The sequence below is a fragment of the Sorghum bicolor genome, chromosome 10 (genome assembly GCF_000003195.3).
Source record: "Sorghum bicolor cultivar BTx623 chromosome 10, Sorghum_bicolor_NCBIv3, whole genome shotgun sequence".
NCBI lineage: Eukaryota > Viridiplantae > Streptophyta > Magnoliopsida > Poales > Poaceae > Sorghum > Sorghum bicolor.
This window is the reverse complement of record NC_012879.2, coordinates 3,122,425-3,144,314: the sequence shown is the minus strand read 5'-3', so window position 1 is coordinate 3,144,314 and position 21,890 is coordinate 3,122,425. Positions and strand designations below refer to the sequence as shown.

At 44.6% G+C, this 21,890-nt stretch overlaps 4 protein-coding genes and 1 long non-coding RNA gene across 5 annotated transcripts; 3 read left to right on the top strand and 2 right to left on the bottom strand.

The window, feature by feature from the left end:
• Positions 4,408–7,242, top strand: LOC110431394. Its single transcript, XM_021450496.1, has 7 exons — positions 4,408–4,692; positions 4,804–4,914; positions 5,563–5,631; positions 5,793–5,924; positions 6,400–6,477; positions 6,560–6,685; positions 6,758–7,242. The coding sequence occupies exons 1-7, from the start codon at positions 4,480–4,482 to the stop codon at positions 6,938–6,940; spliced, it is 912 nt and encodes a 303-aa protein (XP_021306171.1). The 5' UTR covers positions 4,408–4,479; the 3' UTR covers positions 6,941–7,242.
• On the top strand, positions 7,415–8,416 carry LOC8071323. The gene has a single exon (XM_002437796.2). It carries the CDS (start codon positions 7,557–7,559, stop codon positions 8,217–8,219), a length of 663 nt encoding a protein of 220 aa, XP_002437841.1. The 5' UTR covers positions 7,415–7,556; the 3' UTR covers positions 8,220–8,416.
• LOC110430769 lies at positions 10,301–14,395 on the bottom strand. Its single transcript, XR_002448123.1, has 2 exons — positions 14,143–14,395; positions 10,301–11,838 (listed from the first exon to the last, which is right to left on the bottom strand). It is a non-coding gene; the product is annotated as an uncharacterized LOC110430769 (long non-coding RNA).
• LOC8071322 lies at positions 17,574–19,903 on the top strand. Its single transcript, XM_002437795.2, has 3 exons — positions 17,574–18,051; positions 18,428–18,589; positions 18,998–19,903. Exons 1-3 carry the CDS (start codon positions 17,719–17,721, stop codon positions 19,355–19,357), a joined length of 855 nt encoding a protein of 284 aa, XP_002437840.1. The 5' UTR covers positions 17,574–17,718; the 3' UTR covers positions 19,358–19,903.
• LOC8071321 lies at positions 19,889–21,491 on the bottom strand. Its single transcript, XM_021450480.1, has 2 exons — positions 20,513–21,491; positions 19,889–20,400 (listed from the first exon to the last, which is right to left on the bottom strand). Exons 1-2 carry the CDS (start codon positions 20,935–20,937, stop codon positions 20,181–20,183), a joined length of 645 nt encoding a protein of 214 aa, XP_021306155.1. The 5' UTR covers positions 20,938–21,491; the 3' UTR covers positions 19,889–20,180.

Sequence of the window (21,890 nt, the reverse complement as noted above, 5' to 3'; positions counted from 1 at the left end):
GGTTGGTGAAACGACATGATGGCGTAGCAGTGTACTCCCTCCGTTCAAAGAGAGTGTCGTTTTAGGTTTGTGTACCACAAGTTTGACTCGATTTATAAAAAATACATACAATATTTGTGTCTCAAAATAAATTTGTTAAAAAAACTAGACTTAAAGATCTTTCCAATGATACTAATTATGTACTATAAATATTAATATTTTACTATATACTTAGTTAAAGTTATTTCTCGGAAAGCAGAAACAACACTTATTTTGAGACGAAGGGAGTATTCCACAATTACCCTGGTCCCACTCCCCTCGAGCATAGAATAGAATTGATATCAAGCTATATACTCCCTCTGCATCCTAAATAGAAGATGTTCTAGAGCAAACACCGTTTAGGTTTGTGAGACCTGTTTTGGACGCAAGTACCCTTGGGTTGCCGCCACGTTCCGGAGCGAACACCGTTTATGTTTGCTATGCCTGTTTTGGACGCAAGTACCCTTGGGCTGCTGCTGCTAGGATTTGAACCGTCGCCCTCTGGGCTCAGGCTGCAGAGTCTTGGCCAGCTAAGCTACAATTGATTGTTGTAATTGTATTCATGTTCTAAACGACATCTAATTAGGATAAGAAGGGAGTATGGTTCAAGATGCAGATCGGCAACACTCTCCCAGTGAAAACCAACGGATTCACAATGGGATCTTTAATTCAGCGCGCGGACATTGCGCCCAACGATGTGTTTGATGGCGCTGTGTCCATCCATGAATAGTAAGATTTAGAATGTAGTTCTTAAGCCTTGTTTAGTTTTGAAAAGTTTTTAGATTTCGACACTGCAGCACTTTTGTTTTTATTTGACAAACATTGTTTAATCATAAAGTAACTAGGCTTAAAAGATTCGTCTCGTGTTTTCATTTATATTTAATGCTTCATGCATGTGCCGCAAGATTTGATGTGGCAGAGAATCTTGAAAAGTTTTTGGTTTCTGGGATCAACTAAACAAGGCCTTAGCTGACATTCACGCATCGGTGTATTTTCTATTTTTTTGTAGTAGCTAAAAAAACTAACAATTACCACAAGCGAGTTTAGTCCTTGATACTAATAGTTATAGTATGAGCTTGAATTTTTCTACTCATTTAGAGATATTTTTCTTCACAATTACATTAAACATATATTTTTAGTATGCCTGAGATATTTTTCCTCATGATTTTGCCGCCTTTTTGCAGGTTAAGGTGGAGAAACCTACTTCCAAAGGGCATGATTTCTTTGCGTCTTCGATTGGAAAAAAGTCTAATAAGAGGCGCCTATTCATCGCGAGCACCAGCAGTTCTCTAAATTTAGGTAAGAAAATTTGCAATAGGAGTTGAGTGGTTATTGTGCACAGGGTGTATTTTTATCAGGGGTCCAAATATGAGCTTGTTATAGCACACAACAAAAAATAAAGCTAGGGCAGCATACTATGGTTAAGATGGATAAGCTGGTCTGAAAATGGCTAAGATCGAGAGGACGCGCTGACACTATATAGAGAAAGTGTGCTTTCAACTGGATGTATGTACTATGTTATAACTATTATTCAGGCACAAAGACACTAATCTTTGTTTTAGCCAATGAAATTCTGTTGTGTGGAGACAGTGATTTTGTCGTTTTGGGACATGAAAGTATGCAGTAATGGTAGCTCAATTCTTGGTTGTTTTGATTGTATTCTCTGTTATTCAGACGCGTGAAGAAAATGCTCACGGCAGTCATAACCTCACTGTGCACCCATAGCAATCCAGCCAAGAAGTTAGCCAACCAATTAGTAGCACAGTGTAGCCTGGCTGCAAACCAAACACATGTGGACAAGTTGGTCATGCTCGGTCTGGTTCTTCTCCGCAGCTAGACCCATACTGATCCACCTAACCAATCACATCCTGAAACTGGAAGTTTTAGATCACTTCGCCTACAGGGACTACCGTAGCCAGGGTTTAGGAGCTTGAGAAGGCCACATTTCTTGGAATGTTGATTGGTGTTATTGTTGGCTTGTTGTTGTAGCAAAGCGGTGCAGCGAACCGTAATAGAGTTTGACAGATATTCATTTTGATGGATTTCGACAAGGTGCATTTGACATTTCATTTCCACTTATACCAATGATGCAAATCAATACATTATGTGTTTCATTAACTTCATTATTGGCGCCAATATTGTTTCAAAAACTTTTCTTATGGAAGCAACAAATTAGATTAACATACTTGTGTCATCCGTAGCAACGCACGGGCATTGGCTAGTGTATCCCTAAGCGGCAGGTGTCACTCTAGGAATTGGAGGCCGTTTGGGCCTTCCTGATCCTTCTACACATTGGTGCACGCCACGTGTCTGCTAGGGCTTAGCATTTTTTTGGCTTCATACATGTCCCATGAAGCTGGACATTTTTATTATTTTACTTAGCTTTGCATGCAAAAGGTTACCAAATTGGCAAAGATTTTCAGAAAAGACGGCAAAAGTTTGCCGCAAGTTTTATTAGATGACTACTGGAAACAAGCGCCCAAAAAACCTCAGACCTGCGAAAAAACAGGAGCCCTATAGTTCTAGGGAGGCGACCTGTGTCCACAATCACAACTGAAGGAAAGCTGTCTAAAGAACCTATACCACTATTCTGATTGAGGCGCTTCTGCCATGGAGCCAAAGAAGTCAAAGAACCAAAGAAGTAGTTCAAGATAAAGCAGAAGCTGATCTTCCTGCGGTTGTTTCAGGAGCTAGCTACCAGCTTTAGGCTCTGTTTAGATTGGAGATGAAAAAATTTTGGGTGTCACATCGGATATGTCGGAAGAATGTCGGAAGGGGTTTTTAGAAACTAATATAAAAATAAATTATATAGCTCGTTTGGAAACTGCAAGACGAATCTATTAAGGATAATTAATCTATCATTAGCACATGCGGGTTACTGTAGCACTTAAGGCTAATCATTCGTCTCGCGATTTTCAACCAAACTGTGTAATTAGTTTATTTTTTATCTACATTTAATGTTCCATACATGTGTCCAAAGATTTGATGGGATGGATGAAAAATTTTTGGATGGAAAACTAAACAGGGCCTTACATTGCGGAAGGTTTATGTGCGTTAGAAGCTTTAGCTGTTAATTGTAGCAAGACAAGCTGATGATGGACTGCTGGAGATATGGTCTTCTGTCACTGCGTCAAGAGTGGACCAAACGATCCACATAGAATACCTTTGGTGAACTGGGTGATTTGAGAAAAAAAAAACACAGGAGCAGCTATGATAGGAAAACACGTGTGGCATGCATGGTGTCCTGGTGCCGCAAAATGTTGGCTTAGGCCTTGTTTAGTTCTAAAATATTTTGCAAAATGTGAATAATACTAATTTTGTTTGTATTTGACAAATATTGTCTAATCATAGACTAACTAGGTTTAAAAGATTCGTCTCGTCAATTCCGACCAAACTGTGTAATTAGTTTTTATTTTCGTATATATTTAATACTTCATGCATACCTCTAAAGATTCGATGTGACGAGGAATCTGAAAAATTTTGCAAAATTTTTTTGGAACTAAACAAGGCCTAGTCCGGGTGGTCGATTTGAGCGCATGTGTATGTCCCACAAAGGAGGGGTATAATCCTAACTAAACACATGATAAGTAATTGAAACTCATGATAGAACTAAGCAAGCAAATATTCCTTTAGAATTTGTGTATAGTACATTTTATTATGAAATACTAGTTGACATTGTGATTAGGAGCAGAATGTGTTGGCAAATGAGTCGGGCACACGTGTGGAGATTCTAGAGCACCTGAGTTTCTCCTCAACTTGTAGGCTAAGCAAAAGGGGGCTCGGTTTGGGAATGCCATAAGCGTGGTTCCTCCTTACCCTTGCATGCATGTTCATAAGTACAAATTTGCTTAAGGTCGTGTTTAGTTCGCGAAGGAAAAAAATTTACGATACTGTAGCACTTTCGTTTGTTTGTGGTATTCTCCAATTATGGACTAACTGTGCTCAAAAGATTCGTCTCGTAAATTTCGATCAAACTGTGTAATTAGTTTTTATTTTTATCTATATTTAATACTTAATGTATGTATCTAAAGATTCAATGTGATGGAAATCTTAAAAATAATTTGGATTTTTGAGCGAAAGTAAACAAGGCCTAAAACTGTGCTATATCTGTACGTAGAAAATGTGTTTATCACCCATTTCATTCGCGAAACGGCTCTTCTGGACGCTGCGTGCAAATGCAAAGAGAGGAAACCAAAGCTGGAGGTGGAGGGGAGCCCAACGAACCAAACCACGTCACGCGTCCCACCTGGTCTCCTCCCATTGGCCCGTGCGTCCCAAACGCACCGTGCGCCCCTCCGATCACATGACGTGGACGAACGGACGGCGCAGAACTCCCCCCGCCACATAGGCACGCGCGCCGGCCCGAACCGAACCGAACAACCACCCCCGCTTCAAGTTGGGCTGCTGCAAAGAGCAGAGCAGCAGCAGCGGAGACCAACCAGTGAGGGACTGAGGGGAGAGATGGCGAGTCGCGCCGTCGCCTTGCTCGTCGCCGTCGCGCTCGCGGCCTTCCTCCTGCACCCCGCGGCGGCAGCGGCCGGTCAGAAGAAGCCGGCGACGGCCGCGAGGCGGGAGGACATCCCCTACATCCGGTGCCAGGTGTGCGAGCGGATCGCGCGCGAGATCTCCGCGCAGGTAGCCAAGAAGCAGCAGGCGCTCCCGCCCTCCAAGAAGGTACTCTGCTCTGCTCAGTGTCGATTCGGGCGGGTTGGCTCTTGGCTGGCAGTCTAGTTGGTGCGGGGTGGGGCGGTGTGCTGATGAATTGGGGACTGGGGGTGCGTGCAGGTGCCGGAGATCGAGATCATCGAGATCGCGGAGAATGTGTGCAACCTGAAGAAGCAGGAGGCGGATTGGATGCTCCGGATCGACATCGTCGAGAAAGGCGACAAGCTCCAGGTAAATTGGCGCTCTGTGTTGGCTCTGTTGTTAATTGAGGTTGGTGTGGCGGGATTCAATGCCTGTTGATGCTTGACGCTTTCTAAATCTTCAAATTCGGGCGATTCTCAAATGCAAACAGCTCGTCTTAAATACGCAAATAGCTCGTGTTGCATAAGTTGCTTTGATAATCGCTAAGTGCAAGTGATTAATTAATCCATCGCGAATCTGCTTGGCAGTGATCAAACATGTATCATGTATGGAACCTCAGTCCGAATGGAATTACGTCATTGTTTTATGGCGTTTGGCTAGGCTAAAGTTACTCGCTGTGACTGAATTTCTTAAAACCAGTAGTTTGAGTGAATTTGTTATGTGAAAGGTGTTGTTTACTCCATGTTTCCATAATATTTGTGGAGTTCTGTGAGTATATTTATACTTGCCTTGTTGCCCCATGTGTGACACTGTAGGAACCCATTCTTCACCATGTTTGCCTTGGTGTGGACTGTGGAGTACTGGAGTTATGTCCAACTAGTAGTTTCTTTGCTCTAGGCAGTGAGATATAAAAAACTGCTCTACATGTTTCTGACTGATGTAGTTTTGTGTTTAACTGTGAGGTTTACGCAAATGTATAATCTAATTCTAGTACTGATATAGAGGTTTGTTTTGCAGCTTGTTGAACAAGATGAGGAAGGGCATTGCAATGCAGAATGCAAGACCATTGAGCGTGCATGTCAAGAGGTGGTTTCATATATATATTTTTAACTGTATTATTTTTTTACGAAGCTTGTTATAGTCTGCCTTCCGATTTTTCATTAATTACTAACCATAAAGGAGCAGGCAGAGCACTATCTTTATTAAATATTGTCATGTTGAATTTTTCTGAATCGAATTCATTGCAGGTGATAGGATATGCTGATACTGATATTGCTGAGTTTGTATACAAAAATAACCCCTCAGCTGATCAGCTGATGAAATTTCTCTGCAAAGATCTTTCAAAAGCGTGTGCCAAGGACCCGCCGCCGGTTCCAAAAGTGAGTCCATGGAGCCTTCCTTATCTGACTTTGAGCTTTAGGTGCTAGATTTCCTAATAAAGACACAAGTAGGATGCTTTGGTGTCAAGCTCTGTTTTAGTTTGACAATACCATGTTAAGTGAAACTGAATTGTATTTATTATTATGTAGTCTGCAGTGAATTCAGTTGTTTTCTGACTTATATGTTGAAGTGCTTTGGTGAAAAATGTGGTAGTATGTTGCAAGACTTTTTTCCCCTAACTGGGAAAGCAAAAGTAGTTGTGTACTTTATGAAGTGATAGAATCAAAGACTTAACAAAGGAATTGCATGTTATCTTCTGAAGGATGGCATTGCATGATTTTGGATTTCACTGTAGCTATACTTGTTACATGCCTGTTTCACAAAATAGTAGCCATTGAGGCTTTAGAACATGAGTGTCAAGAAGTCAAGATAAGTACTGGATCTCATTTGGAGACATCATTATGAATTTTACAGGATCGAGTCCCTGGGGAACCATTTGCAAGGAAGCCATCAAAAGATGCTGAGATGGAAAAGATATTGAAATCAATGGAGGTAGATACTTTAACTCAGCCAGTTTAACTTGATCCAAGTGGATCCAGAATATTAAAAAAATGTTACTTATGGGTGATGACAGGGTATGCCGGGAGCTCCAAGCATGAAGATGTACTCCAGGGACGATCTGATGAAAAATAACTTTGGTACTGAAGACGACGATGATGAAGATGATGAAGACGAGGATGACAACTTCCCAAAGAACTTGGTAATGATTCAAAATGGTTTGAGTGAAAATTTCCATTCCAAGTTGCACATCTAATCGCACCTACTCGTGCAGGGAAAAGCTCTGAAAGACAAGGGTTCTCAAAAGAAAGACTTGAAACAGCAAGTTGTGCAACAGTTCAAGGATACCAGTAAAAAGTTGAAAGGGCATGTAAACAAGGTGTCCAATGTGGTAAAGAAATGGTGGAAAGGGGCAAAGAAGCCTGCCAAATCCAGCAAAAGCAAAACTGAGCTCTGAAGACCACAGCATTGTTGAATCAGTTCAGTAATTTCACCCATCACCCACGTCTCCTGGAGCAAAGTTTTAGATGATTTTCGGAAGATAAAGTTGCAGCAACACATCCAGAGCTTTTGTTAGAGAGTTTAGCATAAACGTGTACAATTTTTTTTCTGTTATTTTCAGTGTACACTAGGAGAAGAACTGGACTCTGATGATAGTTTTACCAGGCTAGTCGAGTCCCAATTGGTTGTTGGTGTCTGATACTCTGTAAAACAAAACAACTGGTGACGTCAGTAAATTAGATTATTGGCTACGCATAATATAGCTGTGTTTTACTGTCAAGTTTATCTGGGCTGCTGGAGGTTTACACAGGCAGGCATTGCCCAAATTTGTGCTAGTACATTTGTCCTCTAAAATTAGCTTGTCCCAGTTAAGAACAGGAGAAGCATTATTCCAGAGCCACACGACATGAAGCCGAACCCGCGCCCCTCTCCAGTTTCCAATTTGGAGGCACCTCGCCAGTTTCCAATTTGGAAACGGGAGGTTCTCCCCGCCCCGCGGGAATAGAAGCTTCCGACGAGCAGCTAGCCTCATTCCTTCCGGGCAGCCCGTCGCCGGGATCCCGCCGGTGACAATGGTAAGGTGGCTGCCGCCGCCGCCGCCGCCGCCATCGGCCGGCGAGCTAGTGTTGGGCCACGACGCCGTCGCGTTGTCCTTCTTCGTGGCGTGCGTGGCCGCCACCGTCGCGCTGACGTCGTCCATGTGCTCGGCGTGCGGCCGCAAGCCAAAGCCGGCCGCCAATGCGGACCCGGCCGCGTCGGACCAGCCGGCCGGGACGGGCTCCGTCTCCGGCGGCAGCGAGGAGGCTGCAGGCGCCGGGGAGGGGGAGGAGGAGGTGGTGAGGCTGTCGCCGGAGCTGGCGACGCACGGCGCCATCGACCCGGTGGCGCTGCCGTCGTCGACGTCGAAGCGGCGGCTGTCCATCAGCGTGAGCAAGAAACTGAGCATGAACATCCCGGACAAGCTGCGGCTGAGCCGGCGGGAGCACAAGGACCACCACCACAAGGTGGAGTCGGAGGACACGCTGTGGAAGAAGGGCATCATCCTCGGGGAGAAGTGCAGGATCCCCGGGGAGCGGGAGACGGAGCTCGGCGACCCCGTCGACCCCGCCGACGAGGTCGCCGCCGGCAGCTTCCGCCGGTCCAGCTACTCCCGGCCCGTGTCGCGGTCGAGCTCGTTCGCCATGTACCAGCAGCCGCAGCACGACGCCCCCGCCTTGCACGCGTCGGATTCTTGACAGCCCGAGAGTACGTGTGCGTGTGTACTAGGCGTCAAAGGGGAGAGGGATGCTACTACGCTAGGGTGATGTGAAGTGCATTCAGATTCGGATGTAATTGCTCTATAATTTCCTTGTGTCATCTTATCTTTGTGATGAAAGTGTGTGGTCTGGATGCATGGACAATCGCCGAGAAAAAGATCCCGTTGCGTTTGGAACGAAGGGTCTAATATCCACATTCTACACAAATTTTCCAAATGTAACTTTAAAATGATGCTTGGATAACCGGTATCAAAGAAAATAATGCGATTGGTTTCGGCTGTTCCAAGTGGAAAATAAAATTTGGCGAAAAAGACCTAAAAATGGCGAGGAAGATGATTATTTCTTCACAAATACGTAGTTTTTTCTTTCACCGGCCGGCTCACCCCCACACCGCCGCCCCCGCGCACGCCACCCACCACCAGTCCGGTCTTCCTTTTCCCAGATTTTTCTTCTAAACCTATTGGAGTTGAAGGAAGGTCACTCAACCCCAAACCCTAACCAAAACTAATCACAGGGCAAGAAATCAAGAGTTAGATTGCTCCAAAATAACCTAGTGACATTTAGAGCCTGTTTAGATAGAAGATGAAAAAAATTTTGTATGTCACATCGGATATGTCGGAAGGATGTCGGATGGAGTTTTTAGAAACTAATAAAAAACAAATTACATAGCTCGTTTGGAAACTGCAAGACAAATCTATTAAGTATAATTAATCTGTTATTAGCACATGTGGGATACTATAGCACTTAAGGCTAATCATGGAATAACTAGGTTTAAAAGATTCGTCTCGCAATTTTCAACCAAACTGTGTAATTAGTTTATTTTTTTATCTATATTTAATATTTCATGCATGTGTCCAAAGATTCTATGTAATGGATGAAAAAATTTTGGGTAGAGAACTAAACACGGCCTTGGCATTTCTTCTTTTTTTAGGATGGATGGATATCGAGGCCTGTGAGCCTATCGTGCTGCTACCCTGCGTCTCAATCCAGGGCGTTGCCGTCATCTACCCTCTACCACCACCAGCGTAGTTATTGTTGTTTCGGCCTGAATGTGTAGCTAGCGCCGGCTTGCCCTCCTCTGATCGGGCCTTCCACCCCGTCGTCCTTATTCTTCCAAACATCCGGCGTAAATTGCAGTGCCGCACGTACGCCCACTCTGACCCCGATATGTATGACTTTTTTTTTAAAAAAATATGTAGTACTCTTTCTGTCCTGTAATATAGTTTATTCTTGTATTTAAAATTTATTATTAAATATAAAACATTCCAGAGGATAAAAACTATTTTTGTCTTAAATCCATTTATCAATCAATCACCACTAATCATGTTTATGATAGCATCTGATTAATAAATAAAATGAAGTTACATGCGTCTTATATATATATTTTAAATTTATCTTATAATTCTTAGAATACACTATATTATAAGACAGATAGAATAGATGTTTGGGATGTTATATGCAATTGCTAAGGTAACTCTAAAAGAACAAGGCAGAACATGTATGGGCTGTAGCCCAGGTCTACTTCAAAATATAGATATAACTTTTTAATGGGCATTGAGCCTTCCTCGTCACGGACTCACACTGGTGGACCTGCGATCGAGTTGGAGGCGGACAGAGACGGCAGAGAGAGAAGAGAAGAGAGCCGTCATTGTCTCATTGACATTGAACGTAGTAGTTCCATTGACACCCATTTTCTGATAATTGATTTGCTTTGCGGACTGGATTTCAAGCGTCAAAAGTCAAAACCCTACGAGGTTAAAAAATATGCATCTCAAGATGAAACAATTGTATGAATTAGATCCGTCTAGAAGAAGCTAATGTTTTGATTTTATATACACGAAGCAAATCTCAAACAGATTTGACGAGAGCTACCGGCCCGGTAGCTGCACAGAACGAACCCTGCAAATTTTGACAAACTGAAAGAGTCTCAGAAGAATGTAACACAAAAGCACACACAATCCTTCGAGATAAAGACAAATGCCACCCAATCTGGTTGCCCGGTTGGTTGATCTGAGGGCAGCAATATTGTTAGCCGCTGCGAGAGAAATGTGCATCAGATGAAGCAAAATATCTGTAAGATAGAGCCACAGGATTACAGTCATCATATACATAAACCAGAGACAGAAAATTTTACACACCAAAAGCCAGGCATCACCACAGGACTATAAAAGAAAATCAACCAAGACAAGGCGTGAAATGAAATTCTCCTTGGTCTCATCATCACCATAAGTAAACATTATTATTGAAACTAAGTTCAGTACAATGAAAAACTAGCTTAAGAACATACCGCAAATAGATGATACTTTAGTCTTATTGAGTAGCTAATATGGTTCAATAATAGATAACTGAGCGACTAACATAAGTTTAAAAGTGCATACTTAATCCCAGAACAGCAAGCTAAGCTGAGCGATTACATAGCATCAGTTGGGAATATCCAAGTTGGACACCACCGACCACCATGATGCTGTGGCACAGCTGCAGTCTCTGATAACAAGGGTTTGATATTCCCACTTTTCATGTTGTACACACCACTGTCACCAAGAGGATTAGCAGCTAGGTTCGCCGGAAAATAGTCACGCATGAAATATATGCAGTTCTCTTCAACTCCAGTAAACTCCCCAGCAGGAAAAGACTTGGAGCAGTGCTTCCCAACAAAGAGAGCTTGGCTACCCAACTCACGGACAGATATCCATTGGCCTGGTTTGGTGCTCAAATCTGCCTCAAAGACCTCAAACCCTGCGGTGCGATCAGACTCCAAGGGACAAGGTTCTGTTTCTAGATTACACCCAATCATTCGTTTCACCATTAACAGTCTACCACAACATTCAACTAGATAACTCAGCACCAAGCACGAGCCAGGCACCTGTCGGGGTGGCCAAAGTCGAAAAAAAGCCGGGTAACTGGTTATGCATAGGTCGGAGGATATCTTTGGCTTACTATCAAGGCCATAGGTAATCTCAAAAGTTGAAAGCACATCCCTACTAACACCATACAATTTTCCATGAAAGAAGGTAATATCATCAAGGAGGGACAGTCGTGGCTAGTGATGAGCCCAAGAGGAGTCAGGGTGCAACTCCAAGTCAACTGCGATTGGTGGCTGACAAATACGAATTCTACCACCACCTTCCAAGATCAGCGCAACAAGGGAACCTGGTGATGATTCCAAGGGCGAGGGTGCCACCAGCTTAAAGAAATGATAACTGTAACATCTGGAGTTTGAATTGAACCACGTGGTGACTAGCTTAGAAATGTCCCGTGTGGCCTTGGAAAAAGGGTTCATCAGTGAGCACCCACCATCACCATGCACGAAGAACATCCAGTTGTCAACAGAACCTCTGCAAAAAGCCTTAAAAGGTATCGGCAATCTGATAATTTTACCATCCGGAATACTCAAGAAAGTCCCGTCAAGGAGGGTGAGCCAAGGAAGCAGTGGGAGCAGGGCATCTAGCTGAGCGTTGGAACGCCATGGGCGGCACACTGCCCTTAGTCGAACACGATCAGCTAAAGAGGGTAGCCGCCTGAGAACAAGCCCCAATATTTCTGGCAGTAGGTCTGACCAAGATGAAGATCGTGCCTCCTTCATCATGAAAATGCAGGCCTGAGATGAAATTACACAAGGCTCAGAGTTAACAAACTACAGACTAAAATGTTATTAACATGAGCAGTGAATCAAGAACCATATACTATGCAATAAGGCAGATCAGTTTAAAATAGCAGAATGACAAGCTTAGGATTTCACATCTTCCAATCCTGTTTGGAATGTGAATCTTGGAATGACTCCTAAAGTGAATTTACATATCAGTCTTTATAGAAGGATTCTCCTGTATGCATATGACAATATTAAGGATTAAAATGACAAGCTAGGAAAACAAGGGAACAAACTGAAAATAGGCTAATGCAAGTTCACTTATTCTTCTTTGATCTTAGGCCAATTGGTATTATCTGAAAAGAACAAACTGGAGTGATTGACCCTTAACATGAACAAGACATTAGCATCCCTCTATTGTGCACAGAATCATCCTCTAAAATAGTACGGTTAGATAGATAACCATGTTAGTGTTAATGACCATCACTGCATATTCACAGTACATGATTTAAATGGAGGTGCAACCATTCTGAAAACTAGAGCAGACAGGAGCATGAATAGCACAGGTCCACACCAAACGCAGATGCAGCCACTAACCAAAGTCATAAAGATTCACTTGCTCACGATATCCCTCCATTCATATGCAGGGAGGGTTCTAACATTTTAAGACTAATAACATCTGCTGTGCAGCGCGTGTAATTAATGGATGCTGGCAGCTGCTAATCCGTTTCTGTTTTGTTTCTGACAGCGGTAGGTTTATTTCAAGATTGTTTCCTAAATCATTCCTTAACCTGGTAGGTTTATTTCAAGATTGTTTCCTAAATCATTCCTTAACCTGGTTCTGCTTCTGCGAGCTTTGTGGAATACAAGTTGGTCCATGATGTCAACACTCAACAGTGCAGACTGCAGATATAGATATAGCTAGCAAATTATAATACACTTTATTTGTGTACCTGCTAAATGTCTAAAGCAGCGAAGAGGGAACTGACTCATGCAACATCTTAGTGGAAAGAAAGTAATTAATTTATCATAGTGCAGCATGCACAACCCTGCTCTGCATGTTTTTTTTTAAGTTTTCATTCATGTGGCATACAGTAATCTCATTCTTCATTTACTCTGCTGATGATACAAATAATTCATGTGAATTTGTGAGTTCAGTAATGCAGATCACTAGGTGTAGCGAATTGCATATGTGGTGGTCCTGATCAGACATATACATAACATACACTAAAGATGGATGAATATATTATTCAGCTGCAAGCAAGCTTATAGCTTCAGACCTGAACCTAATCATGCATGATTGCTGGCAGTTTGGACTTACGTGTTACGTGTATGTGTATAAAAAAAATGCAGCATTTGGTTTGGAGAGCAATCAAAATTCAGAGTACACCTAATTACAAATAGGATTGGCTGGCACTCCTACTGCCCCATCTATTCCGTTCTCGCGCACAAACAAGTCGGTCTGCCCAAAACTTGGACACTGCTGCTCTCTACAGGATGATCAAAGCAAAAGGACAGGGGACCGACCCCAAGGCAGTGTTCATCTGGAAAAGCATGGCACCTCCCAGAGTTAAAATGTTCATGTGGGTGCTAACGCAAACAAAAATCCAATGCCGGGAAATCCTTCTCAAGAAAAGAGTTGTTGATTCTGCAATTTGCGAGATCTGCAACTCTCATGTTGAGTCTCCAGAACACATCATCCATGGCTGCTCAATTGGGAAGGAGGTATGGACTCGGCTGCGTCTGCAGTCCATGCTGACGATGAACATGTCGGAAATGCATATGGTCAGCAACCGATCACCATCGCCTATACCTGAGTTGCCTACTTTCCTCTCCCTAATCTGCTGGCACATCTGGAAGGCAAGAAATGCCCGTGTTTTCAGGCAAGAAACAGTGTCAGTCGACCGAGTGCTCAACGATTGCAAGATTGCAGCTGAACTCTAGCAATTCGGATTCCATGTTTCCAAGAGGTCTGTGGTGTCTCGCTGGTGTAACATCCTTATGATGGCTAGACAGGGGCAAAGTTAGAAGTTAGAAGATAGAAGATAGAAATAACTAGTTTCTCCCTCTGCAACTTCGCTGTTGCATATATTGTAATTGCTACCGTATATACGAGCCGTTTTGGGCTAAATCAATTGAATTTCATGTGGGGAACGACTCCCCCCGTTGAACCTCAAAAAAAAAAAAAACAAGTTGGTCTGCGATCCAAATCCATAACAAACAAACCCTAACACTGATGCAGCAAACAAATCCACAGAGTGTACCTAAACGGCTAAACCATGGTCAATACATAGAGATGAAACTATCTAGCCTTACGAGATGGAGGCCGAGGTCTACTGGTACTGCTAGGCGTGAGGGGTGATGACGACGGGGGAGCGGAGGTTGGCGGCGTTAAGGATGACACCAGCGCCTCGTCCGGATCCGTTAATAAAAAGCTGAGGATGGGGGGCGATGGAGGCGGCGGCTCATCCGGATCAAACCCTGGAAGCGCTCAAACCCTCGAGTTCTGCAGCAGAACGGGACAGGAGGAGGCCGGTCCCCGGTGATGCGGTCGAGTCGGGAGCCGATCAGTTGCAATTCCAAGGTTTCTGATTTAGGCCTCGTTTAGCTGACGAGGTCAAAAAAAAATTTTGGTACGGTACTATTTTTATTTTTATTTAGTAATTATTATTTAATTATATACTAACTAGATTTAAAAGATTCATTTTGTAAATTATAAATAAATTATGTAATTAATTAGTTTTTATTTAAATTTAATATTATATATATATATATTATAAGATTCGATGTGATAAAAAATTTTCATTTTTTTTAAAAATTTTAGGATGAACTAAACAAGACCAACCATAAAAGTAGGCTATATCCTCCTGAATTTGAAGCTGACTATACTTTAGGGCCCATAAAAGTAATGGAAGAAACTTTGGAATATCTTTAATTTGTTTTTTTTTGTGAGACTTAGAGATACGACGCTAAAAAATACGTGTGCAACTCACCTCATATGAACGCCCACCCGCCCATCTTACACCTAGGAGTATCTTTGAAAAACTGAGTTGGACTAGTAAATCTTGAGATTGATGAAGTCATCACAGACACCTCGCTCTCGATGGATATGTCGTCTACCACTAAAAGTATAGCGTCGTTAAATCCTGAAATAAATCCAGAAAAATACAAGCACCCGTGTCAAATCGAAGACTTTGAATCCGGATGAGTAAGTTCCGCTACAAGAAACCCAACTAGCTGATCTATGATCACTTCACTAGACCATCTTTTTTTAAGCTGTCCTTTTGCCACTAATTGCTGGAACCAAATTGGCATTGTTCTTCAATCCCTATAGGGGCTCTCACTCCCTCTTTCGTCAAAAAAAGATTATTTACCTTCTTGAATTATCGGTTTTCTCTCGAAACTGCATATTCATATTTCTTCATTCTGATGTGTCGATGATTTTGATACATATCTATATTAAATAACATGGATCGGCAAACAAACCCAACAAATTTTAAAATAAAAAGGAAAATTATGGGGCCAAATCAGTGTAATCACGGCCGGTGACATTTTGTCTCCACGAATCTCCTCCTAGAGCCACCCCTGTAGCTACCCTTCAAAACGGACAGAAAATCTTCCGCCTTGGCCTGTCTATTGTTTTTTTTACATTTGATCAGTTTAATTATTTCTGTATTTTTGGAAAACTCCAAGGACGGAAGTTCATGGAATCAAAACGAAAATAGAATGTGTGTTTTTTTTTTCTCCCTTATTTATAGAATTCTTTATTTAGTCGAAATAGGCATGTGTTTGTTCTGGATTTGATCCGGATTTGTATGACATGCCAAGCCCACTATGACCCATCAAAGCTTCCTCAACCTAAGCAAATCCTAGTCTTCTCACATCTCACTCTCGAAGTCTTTTCTCAAACAAAAAAATCTCACTCTCAAGGTCATAGACATATATTTACATTATTCAGCTTTGCTAGCTATTAAGTGCTATCATTTTTAGTCACACGTAGAACTCAAGTTATCGTGTGTTGTACCGTATTCATGTCGTCTCACTTTAATTTATTAGCCGTATGATCTGAACTATGTATCTAGATCTAGTCATATGAACTTTGAACTCGTTTTTTAGTCTTCTAGACATGGTAAAAGTATGAATTGTGCTTAGTTAATTTTAGCTGACCGTGAACCGTGAGCTTCTGATTATCATTTGTCATTTTGTGTCCGAATCTTTAAATTCATGCTAACCTATTTTTCTTTGCAAAAGGTTTAACCTGTGAACTTATGAGTTTTGTCTGTCATTGTGACTTGTGAATATAAACATGTGCAATATTTTGGCTTCAAGTTACCTGCTTCCAACCGTTTCTACTGAATGTCCGGTCATATTGGTTCATTTCCATACACTTGTACATGTCGATTTTGTTTCCAAACCTGGATTTTCCAAACTCGACTCCTTTTTCATAAAAAAAACTCATAAGATCAAACACATAGGGTTTTCCCCACCCATTCCCGTTTGTTTTTTCATAACTAATCCCAGCCTCCTCCCTACGACAGGCCTTGCACCTATGTATCCTCCTCCTCTTCCTAGCCCTCATTTGCATGTTCGTGAACAACACCGGCCTTGCCTGATTGCTCATTGGCAGGCAAGTGGAGCACAAACAAGTTATCCTAGGCCTCACATGCCCCACATCATCGAGTATATTCATGAGTGATCCACGACGGCTACCATGCCTAGGGCCCTTCTGTTGTGCTTCAAGGGGTTCTATGACTCACCATCCATGAGCTTTTTGCCACGAAAACCACGGGTGGATGAGCATGATGCCTCTGAACCTAGCGTCTTAGATGTCTGAGCGTATGGCGAGGTGGTGGCACGTTTCTCAAGCATTATTATTGCCAATGAGGAATATGTGGTTGGAGGACTAGGGACACCATGCGTGATGAGCCATGATTTGCCATGGGACAACGCCCACTTGAGGGTTGTGAGGAAGTCCTCATAAGCGACAAAGATGGTGTGCCTTGGCACGAGGCAATACCGCGGTAGTCCACGATGATGTTCGATAGGCGGCAACAGGGAGGTTAAGTAGGCGGTGGTATACAGTGGACCTAGGCGATCTAATGATGAAGCCATTGTTGTGGAAGAAGATGACCGGATCTTACTTTCTGCTATGGCAAAGCGATAGGTAGTCGTGTCCTTGGAGTTTGGTGAGAGTGCCATATCCTTGGGCAAGATGTCGGTGGCGTAGTCGTGGCTAAGCGAGACCAACAACATGAAGAGCGGTCGTTCGCTCTTGTATAACATGCAGAGAAGGAGAAGAACCGGGGATCAGAAATTCAGGTGACAACAAGGAGTGGCTTTACCTCGGTGTATATAACACATCGAAGAAAACATTACTCCTATCCCAAATTATAAGTTATTCTAAGGATATTGGAGAGTCAAAGTATCTCAAGTTTGACTAAAATTATAGAAAAAATTACAAAGTTTTGTAGCATCAAATAGATATACTATGAAAATATAATTAATAAAGAACCTAATAATATTTAGTTGATATCATAATGTTATTATGCTACTATATAAATTTAGTCAAATTTAAGATATTTTAACTTTCAAAATTTCTGAAATGACTTATCATTTAAAACCGAGCGAGAGAGTAGTATCTTTCTCCTCCAAAATCCCCCCAGTTTTTTTTTTCCTTTTCTGGTTTAGCAGCCAGCGCTTCCTGCCATCTTGGCCTGACTTTGCGAGTGTAGAGTAGCCGACCTTTGCGAGTTTCCCTGATTCACCGCACCCACCACGATCGGAAGCCATTTCCCAGACCGCCTGCCTGACCGAAACCGAACCCACCCTTCCCCCACCCAGCCGGCCAGCCAGCCCACGGAGGTCCCCAGCCCACCACCCGCTGCTGTCCAGATGGCGACGGACGCCCCGCCGGCGCCGCGCTACTCGCTGCCGCCGGGCCGCCTCCCCGCGGAGGATATCCTCTTCTGCGTCGACGTCGACCTGGAGGCGCGCGCGGAGATGAAGTCCGCGGCGGCGGCGTCCTCGGGCTCCACCTCCACCGCGTCGCCGCAGCCGACGCAGCCCGCGGGGGCCGTCGGGGGTGCCCCCGCGGCGGTGCCCCGGACCGCGGTCAGGCGGATGGACGCGATCAAGCAGGCCCTGCTGCTCTTCGTCCACAGCAAGCTCACCATGTGCCCCGACCACCGCTTCGCCTTCGGATCCCTCGGCGAGACGTTCTCTATGGTATCCCGACGCCCCTCACCTGATCCCTTCATTTCTGGGAAACATTTAGTCGGATTTCGCGTTCCTTGCTCTTATCGATGAGAAATTTAGGGAACGAGTATCACTATTTGTGCAGAAATGTAACCAGATACCCGCTGTCTGTCATAATAGATGTTGGAAACCATTGATGTTTGAGCGCTCAATTCGAGCTATGAGGGGATCTACGAGAGGGAATTCTGTTTAGGTTGGGTTTAAGTTAGGAGTTGAGATATTCGCCCCCAAATTTCCCCAATCATCATGTATTATTGCTCTGAAAGTTATTGGTCAAGATTCTTATTGTATCTCTGGAATGTGATAATATATTGGTTAATATAACATGTCCCCTTTGAATTTTAAGGTGAAGAAGGGCTTCAGCAGTGACGCTGGTTCAGCAATGGAGGCGATCCATTCCTTGTCTGCTTCAGAATCAAGATATCCAATGGCTGATCTCACCCAGCTCTTCATGACAGCTAACCAGGAAGGGAAAAGAGCAGAATCGCAAGGCCGGATTCTCAGGGTGGTAAGCTTTTTTTTTTTTGGTAACTAGGACTCAGTTTTACATTACTTTAGTAGTGTCTCTCTGCTAATTATGCCCCATGTTAGTGTCTGGTAACCAATTGGACATCAAGCACTTAGAACATTGTTGATAATTTTTTTAACTATTACCACACACGAAGGGCTCTCGACGTTAATTATGGTGTTCTGGAAATATTAGTCTGTGTTCAGTATATGTAAAATGCAGGACCACTCTGAATCATCGTGGTGCTAATTTTCCTCAGATCACTATCTATCCTTCTGTGCCCCATTTTGTACATGAGTCTTCTTTTGATACTGGCACACTGTTTCCTCATGCAGTTATCTACTTTCCATTTCTTTATCAGTTATACAATGTATTGGGTCTTGATTGCTTCAAGGTTAATCATTCCAGGTACTCATCTACTGCCGTTCCTCTACTAAGCCACAGCATCAGTGGCCTGTGAGGCCAAAGAATTTCACCCTTGACATAATCTATCTCCATGACAAGCCAAGTGCTGACAACTGCCCACAGATGGTATATGATGCCTTGGTTGATGCTCTTGACCATGTCAGCCAGTATGAGGGGTACATTCTTGAGACTGGTCAAGGGCTTGCTCGTGTTCTCTTTCGTCAGATGTGCATTCTTCTATCCCATCCTTTGCAACGTTGCATCCAAGATGACCTTGATATTCCCAAACAAGTCGCTAAGAAAACTCTGGGAACCGAAGCTGCACAGAATGAAGATGGCACGCCAGTCTCCAGCCAGCAGTAGGGTCTTCTAGCTGAATGGTATGCAAATATGAAATTACTTGTAAGCGCTTGGCATTACCGTTCTACTAGATCAGAATGCCTGTTGTGTGTGATGGAGATTCCATCTCAGAATTTGTGTACTATGCTGTAATTGTCCAAGGAGACATCCTTTTGTTACTGTCCCTTGTTTGACTGGGTATTCAGCACGTAGTTTCCACATGATTCAAAGAGCTCAAATCTTTGGCACTTAAATTTCATCTGTCTGCAAACTTTTAGTCGCCGTGCAGGTCATATCATGCTCAACTCGTGTTGTGCTAGGGGAACCTTTTTCTGCCATGAAACATTTAAGCCAAAGTTATCTTATACTGTATCATGGGGTCCCTGTGATTTTCCTAGTTGTTTACATTCAGATTCAGGTCAGGTTGCCAAATTAAAGTACCCTCATCCCTGACCTTTTAGATTCATGTTACAGATACCCTTGCTTATATATATACACAAAATAAAAGGATCATTACAACTCTACTTTCAGAACTGAACTGTACAGGGCATTATAGAAAGCGCGAAAAAACGACTTGGAATTGTTCGGTCTCTCCACAGTACATAAAAAGATCGTTTACACCGCCAGTATAGCAAGTTAGCCATTCTGAATTCGACATATATACTGTACTTCCTTGCATTGCAAGAACCTTTTGCTGCCCACAACGCCATTTTTTGTACCAGGAAACCCTCTGCCCTTACACTTGCACCCTGCATTTCTTCGCACCCTACTCCATTTTACATAACGGCCAAGTGGCGATTTACAGAGACATCATTCTGGCCACTGCAAACTGCATCTTGCTTGCTTATCAGCAGCAGGGGAAGCATGAGAACAAGCCGCCCTTTCCTGACCCCGGAGCCGGAGCTGCCTCCGGTTTGCTGCTTGTCTCCGGCTGCGCCTCCGCCTTCGCTTCAGCTTTCGCCGGTGCTGCTGGTGCGGGCTTGGCCACCTCCGTTGGTGTTGCTGGCTCCGGCTGGTGTTCCCGCTGCGACTGCTTCTTGGAGTAGTTCCTCTTGTCCTCTATCAAGCTGCGCCATAAGATTTTTTTTGTTCATCAGTTGGTCGAGAAGATTCAGCTTTTAAACAATAAGAACGTATCTTAATCGTATGGAACGAAATGGCACATGGTGATGTGCGTACTTTGGGAAGGCGAAGGAGTAGTTTCCCTTCATGGCGCTCTCGGGGAGCTCCGGGATGCTCTCGAAGGGCGGCGAGATGACAGGGGCGGCCTTGGCGTCGGCGTCGGCGTCGGCGAAGGCGCTGCTGCTGCGCGGCGGCGTGGCGATGTCCATGAGCTCCGGGTGCGCCAGGAAGAAGCCGGTGAAGTCGCTGGACGGCGCGACCTGGAGGCCGAACACCGACTCCGTGGACATCATGCTCCAGTCCTTGTTGGACTCGGACGGGTCCCGCTCGAACACCGCCGCGGGGATCCTGTCAGGATCGCCCGCCTCCTCGCCGCCGCCGCTGTCCGTCGACGAGAGCCGTTCCATGAGCTGCGTCGGCGGCGGCGAGGCCGGCGCCACGTTGCCGCGGAACTCGGCGCCGTCCTGCAGTGGCAACGCCATGCGCGCACAAGCCGCGGCCGGTCACCGATCTGGACGCGACCGGCGCGGCGCCTGTGGCACGGAGCGACGGCGACGACGACGCCTGATCCTCGGTTGGTGGAGCGGAGCGGAGCCGAGCCGAGCCGAACGCCTCGTCAGCGCACGGCATGCACGGGACGGGACGGGGCGCTCGCTATTTTTGGCCGCACCAGCACAGCCGTCCGACCGGCCTCGGACGGCTGGGGTGTCTCCCCGCGGCAAAATTAGCGACGGCGGCGGCGCTCGTCAGCCTCCAGCGAGCATCGGGCGGCGAAATGAGATCTCCGATCAGACGACGACGGCCGGCCAGCACCCAGCGCCGCGCCGCGCCGCGCCGCACGTCTGAACCGCGTGGCGCACGCGCACGCGCACGGACCACGAATGGAATGGGTCGCACGAGCTGCGCTGGGGGCTTGCTGGATTCGACGGCTCTACGTGGGTTTGTTTGCAAGGCAGCTCGGCCCTCCGGCCGGCCTGCGAGAGCGAATAAATACGACGGCGAGGGTGGCAGGTCCTGCGCGTGCGCGGGGGACGCCCAGATTAGCATGGCGCGCTAGCTAGCTAGCTAGCTAGCTTAATATGGCAGCGACGGCGTGGCGTCAACTGGCAGCTGTTGCCACGGCAGCAGCGGCGCTGGTGGTGGTGGTGGTTGGCTGGCGCCTGGCGACGGCGGCGCGGGACGACGATTTGGCTAGTTTTGCCTCGTGACGACAGCGGGAACACGACAAGGCTACGCCTTCTTTGCCGAATCTGTCAGACAATCTTTTAATATTTTTCTCTTACAACAATTACAATAAATTAGTCAAACAAGGCGTGACATCGTAAGCAAGAAGACGGTGCATGCATCAGGTGATCCAAAAATAAACAAAAACTAGCGCGTGATATGATGATTTCGCAAGCAAGATCGACATGATATTATTTGGATGGAATTTAAT

Bases quoted from the DNA above. Each gene is read 5' to 3' on its own strand.
- LOC8071323 (XM_002437796.2), top strand. From the start codon at position 7,557: ATGGTAAGGTGGCTGCCGCCGCCGCCGCCGCCGCCATCGGCCGGCGAG.
- LOC8071322 (XM_002437795.2), top strand. From the start codon at position 17,719: ATGGCGACGGACGCCCCGCCGGCGCCGCGCTACTCGCTGCCGCCGGGC. The intron at 18,052-18,427 runs GTATCCCGACGC...TTGAATTTTAAG, and splicing joins TCGGCGAGACGTTCTCTATG to GTGAAGAAGGGCTTCAGCAG. The intron at 18,590-18,997 runs GTAAGCTTTTTT...TAATCATTCCAG, and splicing joins AAGGCCGGATTCTCAGGGTG to GTACTCATCTACTGCCGTTC.
- LOC110431394 (XM_021450496.1), top strand. From the start codon at position 4,480: ATGGCGAGTCGCGCCGTCGCCTTGCTCGTCGCCGTCGCGCTCGCGGCC. The intron at 4,693-4,803 runs GTACTCTGCTCT...GGGTGCGTGCAG, and splicing joins CGCTCCCGCCCTCCAAGAAG to GTGCCGGAGATCGAGATCAT. The intron at 5,925-6,399 runs GTGAGTCCATGG...TGAATTTTACAG, and splicing joins ACCCGCCGCCGGTTCCAAAA to GATCGAGTCCCTGGGGAACC.
- LOC8071321 (XM_021450480.1), bottom strand. From the start codon at position 20,937: ATGGCGTTGCCACTGCAGGACGGCGCCGAGTTCCGCGGCAACGTGGCG. The intron at 20,401-20,512 runs GTACGCACATCA...CTTATGGCGCAG, and splicing joins TACTCCTTCGCCTTCCCAAA to CTTGATAGAGGACAAGAGGA.